This window comes from Zonotrichia leucophrys, chromosome 1A (assembly GCF_028769735.1).
Source record: "Zonotrichia leucophrys gambelii isolate GWCS_2022_RI chromosome 1A, RI_Zleu_2.0, whole genome shotgun sequence".
NCBI classification, from domain to species: Eukaryota; Metazoa; Chordata; class Aves; order Passeriformes; family Passerellidae; genus Zonotrichia; species Zonotrichia leucophrys.
In genome coordinates, this window is record NC_088170.1 from 55,241,503 (window position 1) to 55,258,595 (window position 17,093).

The window sequence follows — 17,093 nt, forward strand, 5'->3', positions numbered from 1 at the left end:
TGCAAGAAGGCATGTTTGCACACCCCATTATGTAGTTTCATGTCTTGTTCCAGAAATATCTCAGTAGTTCAGTGTTTAGGAATTCACTTCTCATTGCTTTATACAGCTGATTACACATATAAAGGCTCTGCTATTGAGCACACAGTTCAAGGGACTGTTTTGTTAACAAATGTTCTGTGCCACGGATGAGATGGTACATAATTACAAAAACACAAATCTGCTTTTCCTTTTGTTATTTTGTGAATACCTGTTTTAAAACAAGTAGTGAAACATTTTTATCCCCAAAATTATTTTCTGCAGCAATTTAACTTCATTTCTAGAGACTAACATTTGTGGTTCCTATATTTTTTCCCCTGTCAAATAACACTTTGAAGAATGTACGATCACATTTTTGTTACAGCAAGTCCTTCTTCTCATATCACCACAGCTGTGTGAATAGCAGAGGATTCATTCAATCTTTAATTATCCTCAATAGCAGCTTAATGTGGATATATAGCTTTCAAGACCAGAGCAGACATCTTGCCATGGAGCTGTGCTAACCCAGGAGATAGCTTAGAGCTGAATCTAAAAGGCTTAAACAGTGCACTGTATTGATATGGCCTTCTTTTTATTTTGGCTTCTCTTAAAGTGTGGAATGAAATTTGTGGGAACAACTCTAGTCTACAAAAGGAAACATATATCATATAAATACCTTAAGAAGATAATTGTGAAATAAATGTCATGTATACATTAAATCTCTATTGCATTACATTGTGATACTGAATTACTTAACTGCAGAGAGCAGAGCAGAACAGATACACCTAATTGAAGTACCATGCTCTAAACTGCCCAGTGGTTTTGACTCCCTAAATTAGCACAAGAATGTGTAAGTTCCTCTATTGACCAAATCTTGACTTCACTCACAGTCAGACTGTTGGTCTGAGATACACCTCAGTGTGAGGTGTACACTGTGAGCAGCAGAGAGGAGCTGATCATTCCCCTCCCATCCGTATTTTGCTGCTTGAGGGGACAGGGGAGGAGATAGAAGAGTTAGGAAGGAAGGAGTGAAGGTGAATCTGGGAAAGATGAAAGTGATTTTTTAATTTTGCCCGTGTTTCTCACCATCCAAGTCTATTTTAATAGGCAAGAAATTAAATTTGCTTTCCCAAGTCAAGTCTGTTTTGTACATAACAGAAATTGGTAAGTGGTCCACATGTCTTTTCCTTGACCTACAAGTTTTTTTTTATCTTGTGTCCTGTCCTGTTGAGGAGGGGGAGTGAGACAGCAGCCAGGTGGGCATCTGGCAGTTGGCCAAGGTCAATTCACCACAGTCAGTAACAGAAGAACAATCAAGAGCAGTCTCAAACACAAGAATATCATTCCCAATTTCCCAAATAATTTATTTATGTAATTTCCAGGGGTAAGCATATATCTAAGGAGAACCAAAATAAGTTCTAAAATAATTAGGCAAATTATTTGCATGCTAAGAATCACATTAGTAAACAGGAGCCCTCAGAGTTCTTTGGATCTTTCAGGTCAGCAGCTTTAAATATTACAAACTCTTAATAAACAAATTTATAATATGTTATTATATTTCCTTGATTGCACTTAGTAATTCAATCTGACTATTTACAAAGTTAATATTTTGGAGCCTTATCATAGTAAAATTAGACACACTTGAAAGGCATCACATTACATACACATTTGCAATAAAATATTTTAAAGAGAAAGCTTCATCACTAGAATAATGGCATTCACCTCTTCCCAATTTATTTCCATAGAGATCTCCTAAATATGCACGAAGGTTAGAAAGATTTTACTTCTTTGCCTTTACATTGTGTATACACAATAATTATAATCATTTCCTTCCTTATAATTAAATGAAGGGAAAAAAAAAATCTCTGCTTCTTCTCTTAGGCCTGCTCTGGTTATTTTGTCTGTGGATAAACACCTCGAAGACCCCGGAATGTTTGAGACGCTTGGCCGCAGATTTCAGCAGTTAATCGGACGCCACCCAGTGTAAGAAGAAGAAATCGCTACTCCTCAGTTCCGCTCCAAAATAAGATGGGCACTGGAGAGTGAGACAAGAGGAAGGTTTACAAAGAAGGTCGAATTGTATTTTATTTTTGAAGTAACATGTTAACATCTGCTTACTGCTGCTGTGCTATTAAATGGAAATTAAATTAGATAACAAATAGAAGAGCAGACAAGAAAAAGGAAGGAAGTTTAACATTCAGATTTTAGTTTTTAATTTGAATATCTATTTCAGGTAGTGTTGATCTAACATTTAATATTGAATATATTAACTAATAATTTTTTAAAAAATTTTGTCAGTGTTAGCCCACATTATATAAAACTCTTTCTGTCTTTTGAACAATTGTAGCTCTTAAGAATTAATGGATATTAGTGGAGACAATTTTGAAACTGTCTTATATTTCAGACACATATTCTTCAAAAATTAGTTCTATTATTTTAAATTTAAACAAAACAAAACAAAAATAAAACAACAATAGAAATAAAGTCCCAAACTATATTGTAGTTAAAGGAAGCAAGTGCTGGAAAAATAATTATATCCATGAAACTAAGGAATTTTCTGAGAAGAATAATCAATACAGAGATATCAAAAGCAACAATTTTTAAATAATTTATGGACATGCCTCATAAAACATGAGAGAAAGGCAACAGAATATTTGGGGGTGGAAGGAGGTATTTTGCCTTCAGACACTCATGTTTTGAATATTTGTCACTTATAACTCATTCGGATGGTGCTTCTTTTCCTGGTCCCAAACTGTTGGTGAGCAACTCATGATTGTTTCACTTCAGTTTATTTTTTGCTGAATGACTGCTGCTATTGGTTGATCTCTTGGTTGTTTATATTCACTTTTTTACACTTGATTCTAAATTAAAACTTGCCTTCACTACCCACGCAACAAATCAGCATGAAAACAGAGAGCCAAACCCAAACACTTTGCACACTGTGCAGTACTCAGTTACAGAAAATGAAATATCCAAGAAAGCAGTGAAGTTTACTTGGTTTGGGGTATTTTTTGTATTCATGTGAATATATAATTCATTTTATTATTCAGTTTATAGTAGTTCATTTTTATATTCATGTGAATACTTGTGCTGAAATCTGAAACCTTCTTGTACACTTTAATTCACAACTAGGATAAAATCTTTCTCTAAGAAAGTACATGTGGCTACTCTTCACTTTTCTTACTATCATTTCCTAGAAATCATTGCTCAGAGCTCAAGAAAGAGGGTTTTATATATTATTTTATACTATATGAAAAAAAATAAGTCTATTCTCTCAACAATATGTACCTAGCAGATTTGATAACCACCATGCCATATCTACTCTAGTTCACATATACTGACAATGTGAGACATTTCTTAATGCCTTTTTTAGCTGGAGCATGAGGAAAGAGAACAATGAGTAGTCTTTAGAAGGATTTAGAGGAAAAGTCAATTATCATGAGACCCATATGGGCAAATTCTTTACTGAAGCTCCTAAGGTTATTTGAAACATTTCAGTCGAAAAACAGCTTTTTTTTCAGTAGTATATAAACAACCCTTTTTATGAGAACAATCTCTGCAATTATATCATCACTTTGCAATAGAGCATGTTGAATTCCTAATCTTGGTATGGTAAGTGAATATAGTGGGTACCTCAGTGAAAGAGAATGAAAATCAACAAGCTTGAATACATTAAAAAAAAAAAGAAGCTGAACTTACATTGAATTTAACAGTTTGAAAAGAAATTCGTACATTTCGTAGGACAAATCAGAGCCTCTGCAATCTGCTTTTCCATGATGGTAATGCTACCTAAAAACAGTGAATATTCTTCATAAGCCAATAAACATGATGCTTACAACCCATTTTATTGTTTTTAATTTAAACTTCTAGAAGTTGTGGAAGAAATGTCAAAGACACTATTGTTTGCCGCTAAAGAGATTCAACATTTTCTAAGATGCTGTAATTTCAGCATATAGTAGTATTTAGATTTCCATTTACACAAGTGCCTGCACTATAAAGTCAAGATGGACTCCAGCCGCAAATGTAAAATTAGAACTAAATCCAAAGTTTTTCAAAACAGGCCTTGGGGTTTGGGTTGAAGTTTAGCGTGCTTTATATATGGCACATTTTTTCACATAAGCATATTTTATATCCCAAAAAGAACAGACAAATATATACTCTGCATCATTTTCTATTTTAAAGAATAGATAAATGACAACTTAACAAAACCAATTTTTTTATATTGCAATGACCATAAAATGTAGCTGTACTTCCCAATTTAAAGGAATGGGAAAGAATGAATGACTGCTTTTATGCAATGTTTTTCTATTTACTTTGTATCTTCTTCATTTAAAAAGTCCTGAACTGATCAAAAGAAAAATGTGGTTTCAATTATTATCAGCACTAAAAAGAAAAATAAATCTGGGGGGTGGGATATATCTATATATATGGTTAACAAAGCTAATATTTTTTAATAGGAATCTCTTTCAACAAGATTTACTCTGAGATGATGAGGAAATAAAACCAGTAATTAAATGAGTTTATGAGGCAGAAATAAAATAATATAATAATAATACTAGTAGTAGTAGATTAGTCATTATTTTAGAAAAATATTGTACAAAACTTGCCATGTATATTTTTTATTTCAAGTGCTATGTCCTTAGCGAGGAAATGCATTTTAGGCTGTTTTTTTTAGATTTGTTTATTTGTAGAAATTATTGTATTATTTGTAAATGCAGTATCTCTACATTTAATATATGGTAATTTTTTCCCTTTAAGAGTGGAACTGTTTAAAACTTAAATGATAGAGATTAGATATATTTTCTTCAAAAAATTTTCCATTTTAATACAGCACAGGAAAATAAGTGTCATTACAAATTGGGGGGAATTAACAATATCAAAACAGTCTGCTTAAACCATAATCACAAACACTTTAGTGTTTATTTATGAGATCAGCAAATAGATGCAGTCATTATAATCTGCGATTTGAATTGTTCTCTGAGTCTATCTTTCTCCATAGGAACTGAAGAAAACTCAGTTCAGTGATGATGGTGCCCTGTTTGGGCATGTGGGTTTCTGCAGTCTGAGCTCAAGAGAAGAATTACAGAAGAAGGGGGAAAAAAAAAAAAAAAAAAGGAGGGAAAAAATGAAAAAAAATGGTCTGCAACAAGAAAAAAAAAAAAAAGTGAGATGAACGAGGTCTGGATTCATTCCACTTAACTTGAGATAGCCTGCTAAGTTGGGACCATCAGTCACTCTAGGCTCCCTGCACAGAAAAACAAATTAGAGATAGGAACCTTCAGAAGGCAATTTACCCCACCTAAGAACCAAGTCATCTTCTGGTGGTTTGTCTCACACTGTTCACTCCAGGGACAACCCTTGCTCCCAGACAAGGTATGCCACTTTATTCCTGTAGGTGTCCTTGAGCTTAAGAAAGAGACAGACAAAGTGACAAAAATAGTAAGACATAGAAATTAATAGATGTCTAATCAGAAAAAAAAATTAAGAGCATGAACAAGAAAATATTAATCACAAGTTAATCACCAGGGAAGAGAAAAATTGCAAAGAGGAAACTGAAGAACCAAAGAAAAATGCAACAAATTATAAAAAATTCAAAGCAAGAAAAAGCTTTTCTTTCTATTTATAAATTCAAATGAGCAGAGATAGCACTGCTGGTTGTGAATTAAGAGGCTGTGTTTCATTTATTATGTTTTATATTATTTTTATGTTGCAGTAGGCTGAAATTTCTCTAGCCAATTGGCAAATGTTTGTCCACACATGGGGTTTGATGAGCTATAAAGGTGATGATGATTTCAAGTATGCTGGGACTTGTAATATTTCAAACATCCCAAATTACAGCCAAAGGAAACTAAATCCATCCAGATAGGCAAAAATTCTCTAAGCACCAAGACCCTACTGAGAAATTCAAATGAATAACCTTTGTGAAATATTTATATTCACTCACTAAGAAAGGAGTGGGGAGAAAAGTGTTCATAAAATGAAAAAGCATCTTGAACTAATTTTTAAGCCATCTATGCTAACACAGGTTTACAAATAATTCAATGTCCATTATTTGTTGAGCCATGTACATCTTGTTAACGAGAAGGATAAAATACTCCACTTCCCCCGTTGAGCAGAACACTCACTTTGACTTGGAAGTTGGGCAGCTTCTAAACCCACTTAATTTACACAGGCTATGTAAGATGTTAAATGAACCATAAAGGGCAGATGACAGAGACAAACAACCCTTTTCCCTGAAAGTGCCAAGTTTCAGGGCCTTGGTCTCCCTTTCACACTGACGCAGCGTGTGACACTGGAGGACGTGGCTATCACTTTCTATAAATGGCTTAACCTTCAGCTTTGTGTGGTCTGTCTAGTACTATACCCTGACAATTAAAGAAAATCAATATCTGGCACTTCAATGCTGAAAACATGGAACCCACTTTGGAGGTAAATAATTAGTTCAGAAGTGCTTCAGGCAATAATTAACTAAACTAGACTTATTAGGAACTCTTGCCTAAAGCATTTTTCCTTTTCAGAGGTGTTTAATATCTATCACATAACTTCTAAATTATTTAAATTTGGGCATTTCAGCTTTTAACAGTGTTATAATTAACATTGTTTGACTATTTACTCTTTTACACAATAAATTATTCTCAAATCACCACCTTAGCTTCACCTTAGTGAAGCTTTTGACCTCATGCTCATTTATTTCAGTTTTCAAAGAGAAAAGCACAGAAGTTATTTGATTCAGAAGCCTCTGATTTACATTTCTATTTAATACTCATGGAGAGGGTGGATTGTTTTATATGATTGTGTTTGAATCTTAGATTATACATTTGATTATACAACACATTTGCACAAAGAATTCCCATGTAAACCACTGACCATGAGAATGAAAGGCTTACATCCTTAGTTGTCTGTGGGACATTTTCCACTGCCTTTAGAAGGAATAGGAACTTATGGAAGACTCTTATGGTGAAGTCCAGTGATGTGTCCAACATATTTCAAGTTTACTTCATTCAACTAAGTGGCACAAAATAAAAGAAAAGTAATTTCTTCTGGCTAGATACATTATGGCTCATCAGCTGGCTGGAAATTGAGAGTGGGAAGAGGTAATTTTTGTCAGACTAGATGTTTTTCTTTTTCATTATCAACTCTTGAATTCTTATCCAGGTTGGGTCTTAGCAGTTGCTCAGTTTTGAAAACATTTCTGTTGAAGTCAGCATTGTTTCTAAAGTTAAATAACACATGTAAAAATTTTCAGGATCTGGGCCCCTAGGTATGTTCTGTTACTATTATTGCACTGGAGAAGTAACATTTTGAAGGCAAAAAAAGACACCTTATGCTTCTGGGTGCAGTGGTTCTGTGGTATCCTCACAATCTAAGCTATTATCCTACCATGATTCTTGCAAGGAATTTACAAGAACAAAACAAGAGATTTTCACGAGGCTGGGCTTGGGGCTTGTATGTGTGTATGTGCATGCATGTGTGCATGCTGCTCAGAAATCCATCCTTCACCTTCAGAATTCTATGGAAAAAACTTATACTAGAACATTTAAACTAAAAAAACAGGAAAGAAAAATCCTAAAGCCCAGGTTTATGGGCCCAAAGCTAAACAAATCAGTCACCCACAGCCCCTCTGAGATCAAAGTTACAGAATCTCTATATAGAACACAACCCTTTTTTCTCCTTTAATTGAACTGCTTGATGGATAAAATTAGTATTGTATATAATGTATCTTCCCCAGTACCTCATGAATTTCATGGATACAAAAGTACACTTCGTCTTACAATGATTTAAAAAACCCAAACACTGTAGAAATTAATAGTCATGGATTACTTTCTATATTTTATAGATTTTGTATCATCCATTTAACAATTTAAAGGTGACTAGTTAGGAAAGTCAAACACAGAATCGTAAGGTTTTACCTTATAAAGTCAAACACAGAATCAGAGGGTTTTACCTTATAGAGCAAAGTGAATACTTGTGGAAATTGAGACACTAACGCAGAAGAGAAGTGTCCTGTTTTATTTCACCTACCAATCTTGAAATGCAGAAGTACAAATAATGCAAGCAAGATATCTGATTTCAGTAACACACTTATGCTGCCTGTACACTCTTACAAAGAGATTCAGTTCTCTGACCATTGGCACATATTCTACACTAGAATACATAATTATCTTCTGGAGTTGATTTATTGGCTGTAAAAGGGTTATAAACAGCTTATAGCATGGGAAAATTGTGGCCTCATTTTAGTAATATAGAATGCAAGCAGCTACATATATAGGTTTTTAAGCTCTCATAAGTCAACAGAAATTAAGTTCATGATTGATAAGTTGTTCAGAGGGCCAAATGCTTGTGCCTCCCTTAGGATAAGCTAAATTGCTCTCAGAACACTATTAACAGTACTTACGAGTTCTCAACAAACTATATGGAAGGTCTGAGAAAAGTTGCCTGTGCTTGAGTCATTTAAAGCCAAGGCAAAAAATTCTATTCAAGACACTTAACTTTTAGGCATAAAAATTTAGGTAAGACAAACTTTGCCTATCAGTAATTTCCCACTAGACATTTCTGTCCCCATTATCTTGTAATTTTTTATATGATTGTCATATAACATGATTCCTATTTTTACTTATTTCTTACACTTTTATATCACTGAAGCATCAACACTCACATTATATTAACAGTGTGAATGTTTAATTTTCTTTCCATGTGTTTAAATTTTAAAGCTTAATTCAGTTACAATACTTAAGGCTACATTCATAAAAGATTTAATTAAACACAATTTATTTCAGAGTAGTATTATTTGATTGATTTTTATTTATTTTCAGAAATTGAGGTATAAGAGGAACAAAACTTTAGAAAATGTCAGTATCTACTATATTTTTAACAAAAATTCCACCAAGGCTTTAAAGTATTCATTTAGTCAGTATGTTCTATAGATATTTGGGGAAAAAGTCATAATGTGGGTACATACTTGCCTTTTCTAAGACTGTAAATTTGACTTCAGTATAAGAGTAGAAAATGTTAAAAATAAAACATTTGATCACCTGAAATTATTGTAAAAACACTCCATGGAGGATAAAATACGTTTGCAAATAAGTTGTTATAAGGTTTTTGTTGAAGGCCAGGGTTATAAGAAAATAAAGTCAAATGGTGCATTTTATTATTTCATACCCATTACAACCTCATGGGTAGATGAGGCTACTGTGAAAACAGATTGATTAATTTTCCGTATACTCCTATATTTTTATATTGATCTTCACCTTATTTGTGTTCTTTTGCCTTTCATGGATTGTTTACCACAGAAAGTTTGGCAGACCATTTTTAGTGCTAGTCCCGTGTTCAGTGTAGAACTTCACTATGACAAGCATTTCATTCTGGTTGTATTATTCAAGGGAAGTCTAAACTGAAGAATGAAATCCTGGCCCTTTTCAGAATAATTCATCTGAAGTCTTAGACATTTTAGGCACAGTCAGCCAGCTTCTACAGCATTCAATTAGTTTCCATTTTTTTTCATTTCTTTGCATTCCTCCTGTCCTCCAGGGACATTTTTAATTCTCAATAAACATTGCATCTCATTCAAAAAATATTTGCTCTGTTGTGTTGAAAATAGCAAAGAGTTTAACACTGAACAAATAGAAACATTGACAGTCTAGAAGTAGGATGCCATTCAAACTGAAGGAACAGGAGGGAATGCAAGTGGAGGAAATAACATTACAGCAGGTAATATTTCTTGTTTCTGTGTGACCACAACTCATCCTTAATAGCATTTTTTCATGAAACAATCATATAAACCTCTGCCCAATTGGGATGAGAGCTCAGTCTAACTAAAATGTACATTAGCATGAAGGAAAGTTTAGTTACCACTCTCAAGACTGTCAACTGCAAGTTTTTTGAACAATAAAGATTACGTTCCTGTCTCCTCAATAAACTCCCTGCAGTACTACAGGAAGATTTCCACAGGAGTTTGTCTAGATTTATTGTGAAACTACATTAATATAAATTTATTATAAAAACGACAGCTTTTAGATGTCTTTAATGTAAACACATCCAACAAGCATTTCATGTCTGAACTGTTCAACATTTTCCCAGATATTCAGGTGATGCTTCTGTGCTTAAAACCAAAGATGTATTTTTATTTAATGATATTCCACAGTTAGTATTGAAATATATTTATACCATTTATATTTATATTTATATTATATTTATATTTATATTTATATTTATATTTATATTTATATTTATATTTATATTTATATTTATACTTTCTGTCATATTTCTGAATATGCTGTCACATGACCACCAGCTAATTAGGGAACTAAATGGAGAATTTAGAACATCCTATATCTCAACTGACCTTGAGTATGTCACTGGAAAAGCAACAGAACACATGCATGAGATCAAATTATTGGCTCTTTCTCTGACATGTTAGCAGTGATGAGGAAAGCAGATGGAAAAAAATATTAGATATTGATCCCTTTCTCATTCCTGCATGCCCTTTAATTAGTTTTTGATTGTAAATAATGCTATTGTATCTTGTGACAGTATACATGAAATGATGGCCTGAACTGTATCTATGTAGATTTTGAGATACGAGTCAAACTGAGTGATTGGGAATTTTATGCATTAGAAACATGTTTCTTGTGACATTGCAAATTCTCTTAAAATTAACATTAAAAAAATAGAATGCACTTTTGAATGCATAACCAGAGAATAGATGATGAAAGCTAACCAGGACACCAATATGGTCAGGATTTTTTTGTCCTTTTTTATGCCATAGTTGTCGCTGCATCAGCATCTGTCAAGCCAACACCATGCAAACAAGCAAACATGCCCCTCCATTTTACACACACACCTCACTAAATTATCCTTCACAAAGCTGATGGGAGTCCAGCAGAGTTTTTCAGCTTAGATCTGTTGTCACATGGGGACTGCTCTCTGACTGTAAAACAAGCTCTCTCCTACTCTAGACCACATCAACAGCCTGATCACAGGCTCCTATGATTTGCCAGAACAGCAGCACACCTGAGCACTGAGCAGTCTGGATAATTCTCCTGCGTGCTTTGAATTCTGGACAGGCTTATTAGCAAGAGATCTGTGTTATAAAACTGCAATTACATGGCACAGGGTGCTATGCTAGTTCCTGTCACACAGGTGACCCCAGCTATCTGGTAAGACTAGCTAAATTCAAGTTTGGTGCAGAGAGACAAGAATTTCACACAGGCACAATTCTATATTGGTTCACTTCACATTGTTATGCTCTGTTAATCTCAAAACATCATCACTTCAATGATGTTAAAAACAAATACATGAAAGTATACACCTGAAATGAAATATAGGGCATGTAATTAAAGTTACTGATTTGGATTTCCCATTCTGTTAGATAGTGGTGCAGAGTAGCAATGAAGTACACTCTTCTCAGTGGTGGCAAACGGGACAAGAGGCAAATTGAAGAACATAAAATTCCATATTAAAACAACAATTTCTCTTTTACTATTACTTTTTACTGGTAGGATCATCAAACAGTGGAATAAATTGCCAAGAGAGGTTGCATTGTTCAAAGCACTCAAACCTGATTGATCAAGGTCCTGAGAAACCTGCTTTAGCTGACAATCTCCACCAGTCCCTGCCAAGTTCAACTATTCTGCCAAAAGACATACATTTTAGTGAATAAATTAGATGCTTTTTAAGATATAATTATACATATATATAGTCTTTGAAGAGATGTTGCATGAATATGCTGATGACAGACCTTCCAAGTATTTTCGACTAGAGGATAAAAACTTGATATTTACTTTTTTAAAAGTGGGTTACAGTCCCCCATGATAGGACAGATCAAAAAACTCAGCATGCCACTCGTGTTACAAAGCTTCCCATTCAAAACCATCTAGTTTAAAATAAAAAAAAAATTAAAAAAAGAAGTTTCTTGAGATTTAGCAAATCCCTTTTTGTTTCTTTCATTTAAAATACTATTCATTGCACTCCAGTCCACATGCCATGGAATCTACTTCTCTTCCTTCCTCCCAGAGCACCACCAAACCTAAGTTATAGGAAGGATTTTGGAGGAGGGGAGGACGTGGAGAAGAAGATCGAAAGAGGTTCATCCAGCCGTCTCTCTTATGGACTGTCTGTTGCTAGTGACTTCTCAGCATCTGGATACAGCAATGGGCAGAGGGGCTGAATCTTAAAATAAACTCAGTGACATGGTCTGAATGGAACAGTCTTAATGGAGCGGCTCTTCTTCAGTAAAGACAAGCCACTGGGAAGTCATGGATTGCAGTTGTGTATTAGTGAGTGCACTACAGTTCTCCATGGCCTGCAATGTTCTGTCAAATTCCAAAGCCTCAGATATCTTTAGCTGGCTGCAAACAGGAGACAGCCATAAATACAATGTCAAAGGCATTTGCTTTTCCTTCCTTAATCCACTGAAAATATAATTATCCCCAGAGACAGGAGATGAAAGAGACTTGGGAAAAGGGAATTTTCCTCGGTCCAACATGAGATTGCCAAGAAAGGTGTCTTGTCAGGCTCTATTGGCTTTACTAATTTACTTATTTCCTAATTTCCTTCAGGCCTCATCACCTTTGTTAAGAAACAGCACTGTACTTCTTTTTACGTTTATGTTTGCAGTTTGAATTTTTTTTATTTTAGTGACTTAACTGGCTTTGAGGATCAGTGGAATTTTGGCTTGGGTTTTCTGTGTTGTTTTGGGGGGTTTGTTTGTTTGGTTTAGGTTGTTTTGTTTTTAAAGACAGTTGATATTAAAATGAGCTGGATTAGAGACTAAATCCCTGGCAATTATTAAAGAAACATATTAGTTTAAAAAATCCCAAACAATTACAAGGAAAAAGAAAATCAACTTCCAGGGACCTCAGTGAGGATCAGGGCTGCCCTAGGCCAGCTCCACCCAGCTTGGCCATGATGGAAACACCACTGGGAAAACAAATTTAACAAAGGTCAAAACACTGCACAGTAGTCAAAAGTGAGGTAAAGCACTGGGAGAAACAGTCCTGCAGACACCTGGATCAATAAAAAAGGAGGAAGGGAGGTGCTGCAGGTGCCAGAGATAAGATTCACCTGCAACCTGTGGAGGAGACCATGGTGGAGCAGGTGTTTCCTTGCAGCCCTTGGAGAGATACTGCTGGAGCAGATATCCACGCTGTAGCCTGTGGGAGATGACACATGGGATGGTGGAGGTGGATATCCTGGTTTTGGCCAGGATAGTGAATTTTTCCACAGTAGCTGTGAGAAGGTGGACACTGAACCCGTGTGGATGTGTGGAGGTTGTTATTCTACATCACTCACTTCACTTCCAGAGAAAGTACGGGATTCTCACTCCGAGGAGGGGAGTGTGATTGGTACTTGTGAAGGAAAAGATGGCCTGTGGAGGGGTCTGCTGCCATTTCATTCATTATCTCAGGGGTCATTAGGTGCTGGATTGGTCAGTGAGCATCTTTTGCATGTAAACCACCCTCATTCTGTATACTTTTGTTATTATTAAATTGATTCTTCTTCCATTTGTTTTCTTGTAAATGATTCTTATCACAACTCAGGATCTCTCTTTTGTCTCTCTCACCAGAGAGATTGGGAGAAGGGGAGAAGCTTGTGGTTTACTTTTTAGTAGGAGAAATTAATTAGGAAATTCTATTCCTAAGCCACCAGAGTGGATATGGTCTGAAGGAACTGCGGTATGTGGCAGATCCACACAGAGCTGGTTTTCCCTTGAGGACTGCAGCCCCTTGGAAGTAACTGCAGAAGCAAGGAAAAGTCTCAGGAGGCAAGAGCAGCAAAGAGGCTTTTATGGACTCATCACTACTCTCCCACCCCACCTCCTCCCTGTGCCTCCTGGGCACAGTAGGAGGAGGAATTTGGAACGAAGTAGTAAAGTTGAACTTTGGGAAAAAGAGGAGAAAATAGTTGATCTTTAAATATTGTCTTTTTTCTCACTATCAACATCAATTTATTGTCAATAACTTGGACAAATTCTCCCAAGTTCAGTCTGTTTTTCTTTTAAGATTAATTCATAGGTTATCTCCCTGTGCCTGTCTCATTTTCTTACACTGTCCTGTTGAGGAGCAGGAGTGAAAGCAAGGCTGTATAGGTGTCTGGCTGCAGGCCAAGGTTAATCCACCTTGGTATAAAATCCACATGAAGTTACCTTGAATATCAGGAGCAGCAATATTTTTTAATTCATTGTCAACATGTGGACAGATTCTGTGAAGAGTCTGTCGCCTATGAATATATGTATATATATGTATAGTATGCACAGTACAGGAAGAATCTCACTAAAAGTACCCAACTTTTGTTAACAGTACCATAGAAGATGTGAAGAAGTTTCTGTTGTAAAGATCAGCATCTTCAAAAGGCCAGAAGAACCCTCATATATGGAAGACTAAATATTTCTCCCTCTGCCACATAAGCTCTGCAGACTAAATCTTTAATTTTTTTTTACCAATGTTGCTGTCATAGCTCCTGAGTGTAACATCTATGAGAGCAAGAAAGACAATAAGTTCAAACCAGGCACAGTGTACTTCACTATATACATACACATACATTTATCTAATATATTTAAGATAACTTTGTCTTTACCATTTTATTAATAATTGTTTCATTTACCTGTGCCAAGATTACCCCACAGGGTTTTTTTCCTTTTAATTATCTACTTTCATATGATCTTAACCCAAGAAAGATGTTGTATTTAGGGCCTTGAAATAGGAAAGAGTATTTGGTCTTTCAGTTAATTTGACACATATTTAATATCTTACCACATTTTCAGGTAGCAGAGGGATCAAGGTGTCTCATTACATAAGAGCATTTTGATATTCTCAAATGGTGCTGCAAGGTGTAGCATTTCAATACTTGTCCACTTTAAACTCACACTTATTAAAGCCTTGCTAATGGAATTAGAGAGTTATGATGTTTCCTGGCAGTAGGCATATTGTCCTGTAGATTTTTGCAGAACTTCCATTATCATTAAAGGGAGTTACACACTAGAGTACCAACGTCTATTAATACGAATAGCATCTTCCACAAACAGTCTTCTAAACAGCAATTTGGGTGTCCTAAAGCTCTCTAGTCATTCAGGAGAAATTACTCTGATGTCAACACTTTAGCAGCAAAGAAATATCCATTCCTCTATAACCACTCACAAGAGACTCTCAAGCAAGACCCTTTTTTTTTGTTTTAGTTAGTGGAAATGTCTTCTATTCTTGAGCCTATTAACTTGTAACAATAGAAATAATAGGAGCTGAGACAGGTGTAGAAAGTTTAATTCTCTTCTCTCTTGTGAGCTTCAAATTTAAAAAGGGAGTTCAAAATTCATGATAAAAAAGGTTATTAAAATTCATGAATGCCAGTATAATATAATTTTGATCTGCACAGTTTTTCAAGGATTGTTGTCAGTTTCTATTCCACTGTTAGCCATCATTAACAGCAAATATGACAGATACACTAATGAAATCGATTTGGTCATGTTATCAATTTAATTCAAAAACGTAACCCCATTTTATTACCGTGTAAGTTATAAAGGCTTATAGGCTAATTTCATCTGTCACTGTAAGTTCTCTGCTGGACTTCTTAATAAATAAATGTATGTTTATTTTATTTTTTCATATTTTGAATTAATTACTTCAGTACAGCAGTAATGCTGGTTTAGCTCATAATAGGACTGAAATATTGGTCAATGCACTCTAGTAGGGGAAACCTTTCAGTAAAATGAAAATAGCAATAGAGTATTGCCTTGGAGCCTTGCTACAGCTGAGCAATAGATCACTGTGCAGCAATATTCCCTGCAGCCAACTCACTGTCTAAGAAATTAATACATTCTTCATACTCCTATAAGAGGTGTGCCTTGTTGTAAGGACATTTTTTAAGGTACAATGAAAGCAGGACTGTCGTCATACACATACGTCTCTCATTAATAACATTAGAAGGCTCAGCAAGATATTTCTCCTTATATATGTCAATATTTCTTTTAAGCATTGATTATCTGATGAAGCCACTTTATAGCTTTTTTATTTGTTTGGAAAAATGACAGACAAGGTTAGCTATCATTATGACAGGTGTCACAAGATGGCATCATTAGATACAGACCTCTGAAATATTTCACTGAGTAACCAAATGTTTAAATTTGGGAAGCTTCTCAATTATGAATATAAGCTAAGGCATTATCTTAAAAAGTGGAATGAATAGCAATATTTTTACGTCTGATTCAAGTTTTTTCTTCAGGAAGAATTGCTTTTGGAGCACAGAGAAGTATTGTTGGATGTAAATAGCTGTTTTACAAGCTGATTGCCTTGTTTCTAGACCAACACATCTTTACAAGTAGAAAGTGAACAAGCTTTACTGTGCATCTATCTAGACTTTGTACTTATAGTACTTATAATTCTTGTACTTATAATTCTTCACAAGACAGTAAAAGAATGATAAAAGACTTCTGAAAAAGTGAACATTTTTAACTGGAGAGAGATACTGAAGGAATCTTTCATTCCTGTTCATCTCAGAAAGCTATTCAAATTGCAGTGGTTTCATATTATGCAGCCTATACAAAATCCCCTCAAGAGTAACAAACCTGAGGGCCAATTGCCACCTGGCATCCAAGTGCTCAGCTAGAGGCAAGTAAAAGCTGGGCTTTCAGTTGGTACTGCTTCACACACTGCAAGCCCACACTGGCAGCCAAATCTGGATGACCAACCCCAAATAATTCCTTTAGGAATGCTGGTTACCATTGCAGTGGGCATGTCTACACAGCACTGCAGGGTGCAACAAATGGAAGAAAAGGGAGAGGAGAGGAAGCTTGCTGAGTTTGTCAAAATGCCTAAGGTGACTGACTACAGTCACCATCTAAATAATACAAAATGGTCTTGCCATGGAGTCAGTGACAAAGATTTCTTCCAATGATATTTTGTTAATCCATGAAGAACAAGTAGTAAAGTACAGGAAACATTAACCTGATGTGTACAATTAAACACAAAGATTTCACAATGACTGTTCCCTCTAACTTGCTTTATTTGTCTTTGGGTTTAGACAGTTTTCATGTGTTCCTAGTTTGGAAGAAACTCTACAGCCAACACAGGTAGGTTCCCAGAAAAGCC

At 35.2% G+C, this 17,093-nt stretch overlaps 1 protein-coding gene across 3 annotated transcripts in view; it reads right to left on the reverse strand.

The window, feature by feature from the left end:
* Window positions 1–1,595: 1,595 nt before the first annotated feature.
* The window catches only part of TAFA5 (TAFA chemokine like family member 5), a 421,342-nt gene continuing 405,844 nt past the window's right edge, over window positions 1,596–17,093 (reverse strand). The window contains exons 5-6 of one of the 3 annotated variants that reach the window (XM_064702790.1): window positions 5,315–5,421; window positions 1,596–2,050 (exon numbers count right to left, since the gene is read on the reverse strand). In XM_064702790.1, the coding sequence (XP_064558860.1) occupies window positions 5,356–5,421 (66 nt within the window). In that variant the 3' untranslated portion in view covers window positions 1,596–2,050; window positions 5,315–5,355. Of the gene's footprint in view, window positions 2,051–5,215; window positions 5,261–5,314; window positions 5,422–17,093 lie in introns of those variants that run through there. The other 2 variants (XM_064702788.1, XM_064702795.1) reach the window with 2 other exon arrangements.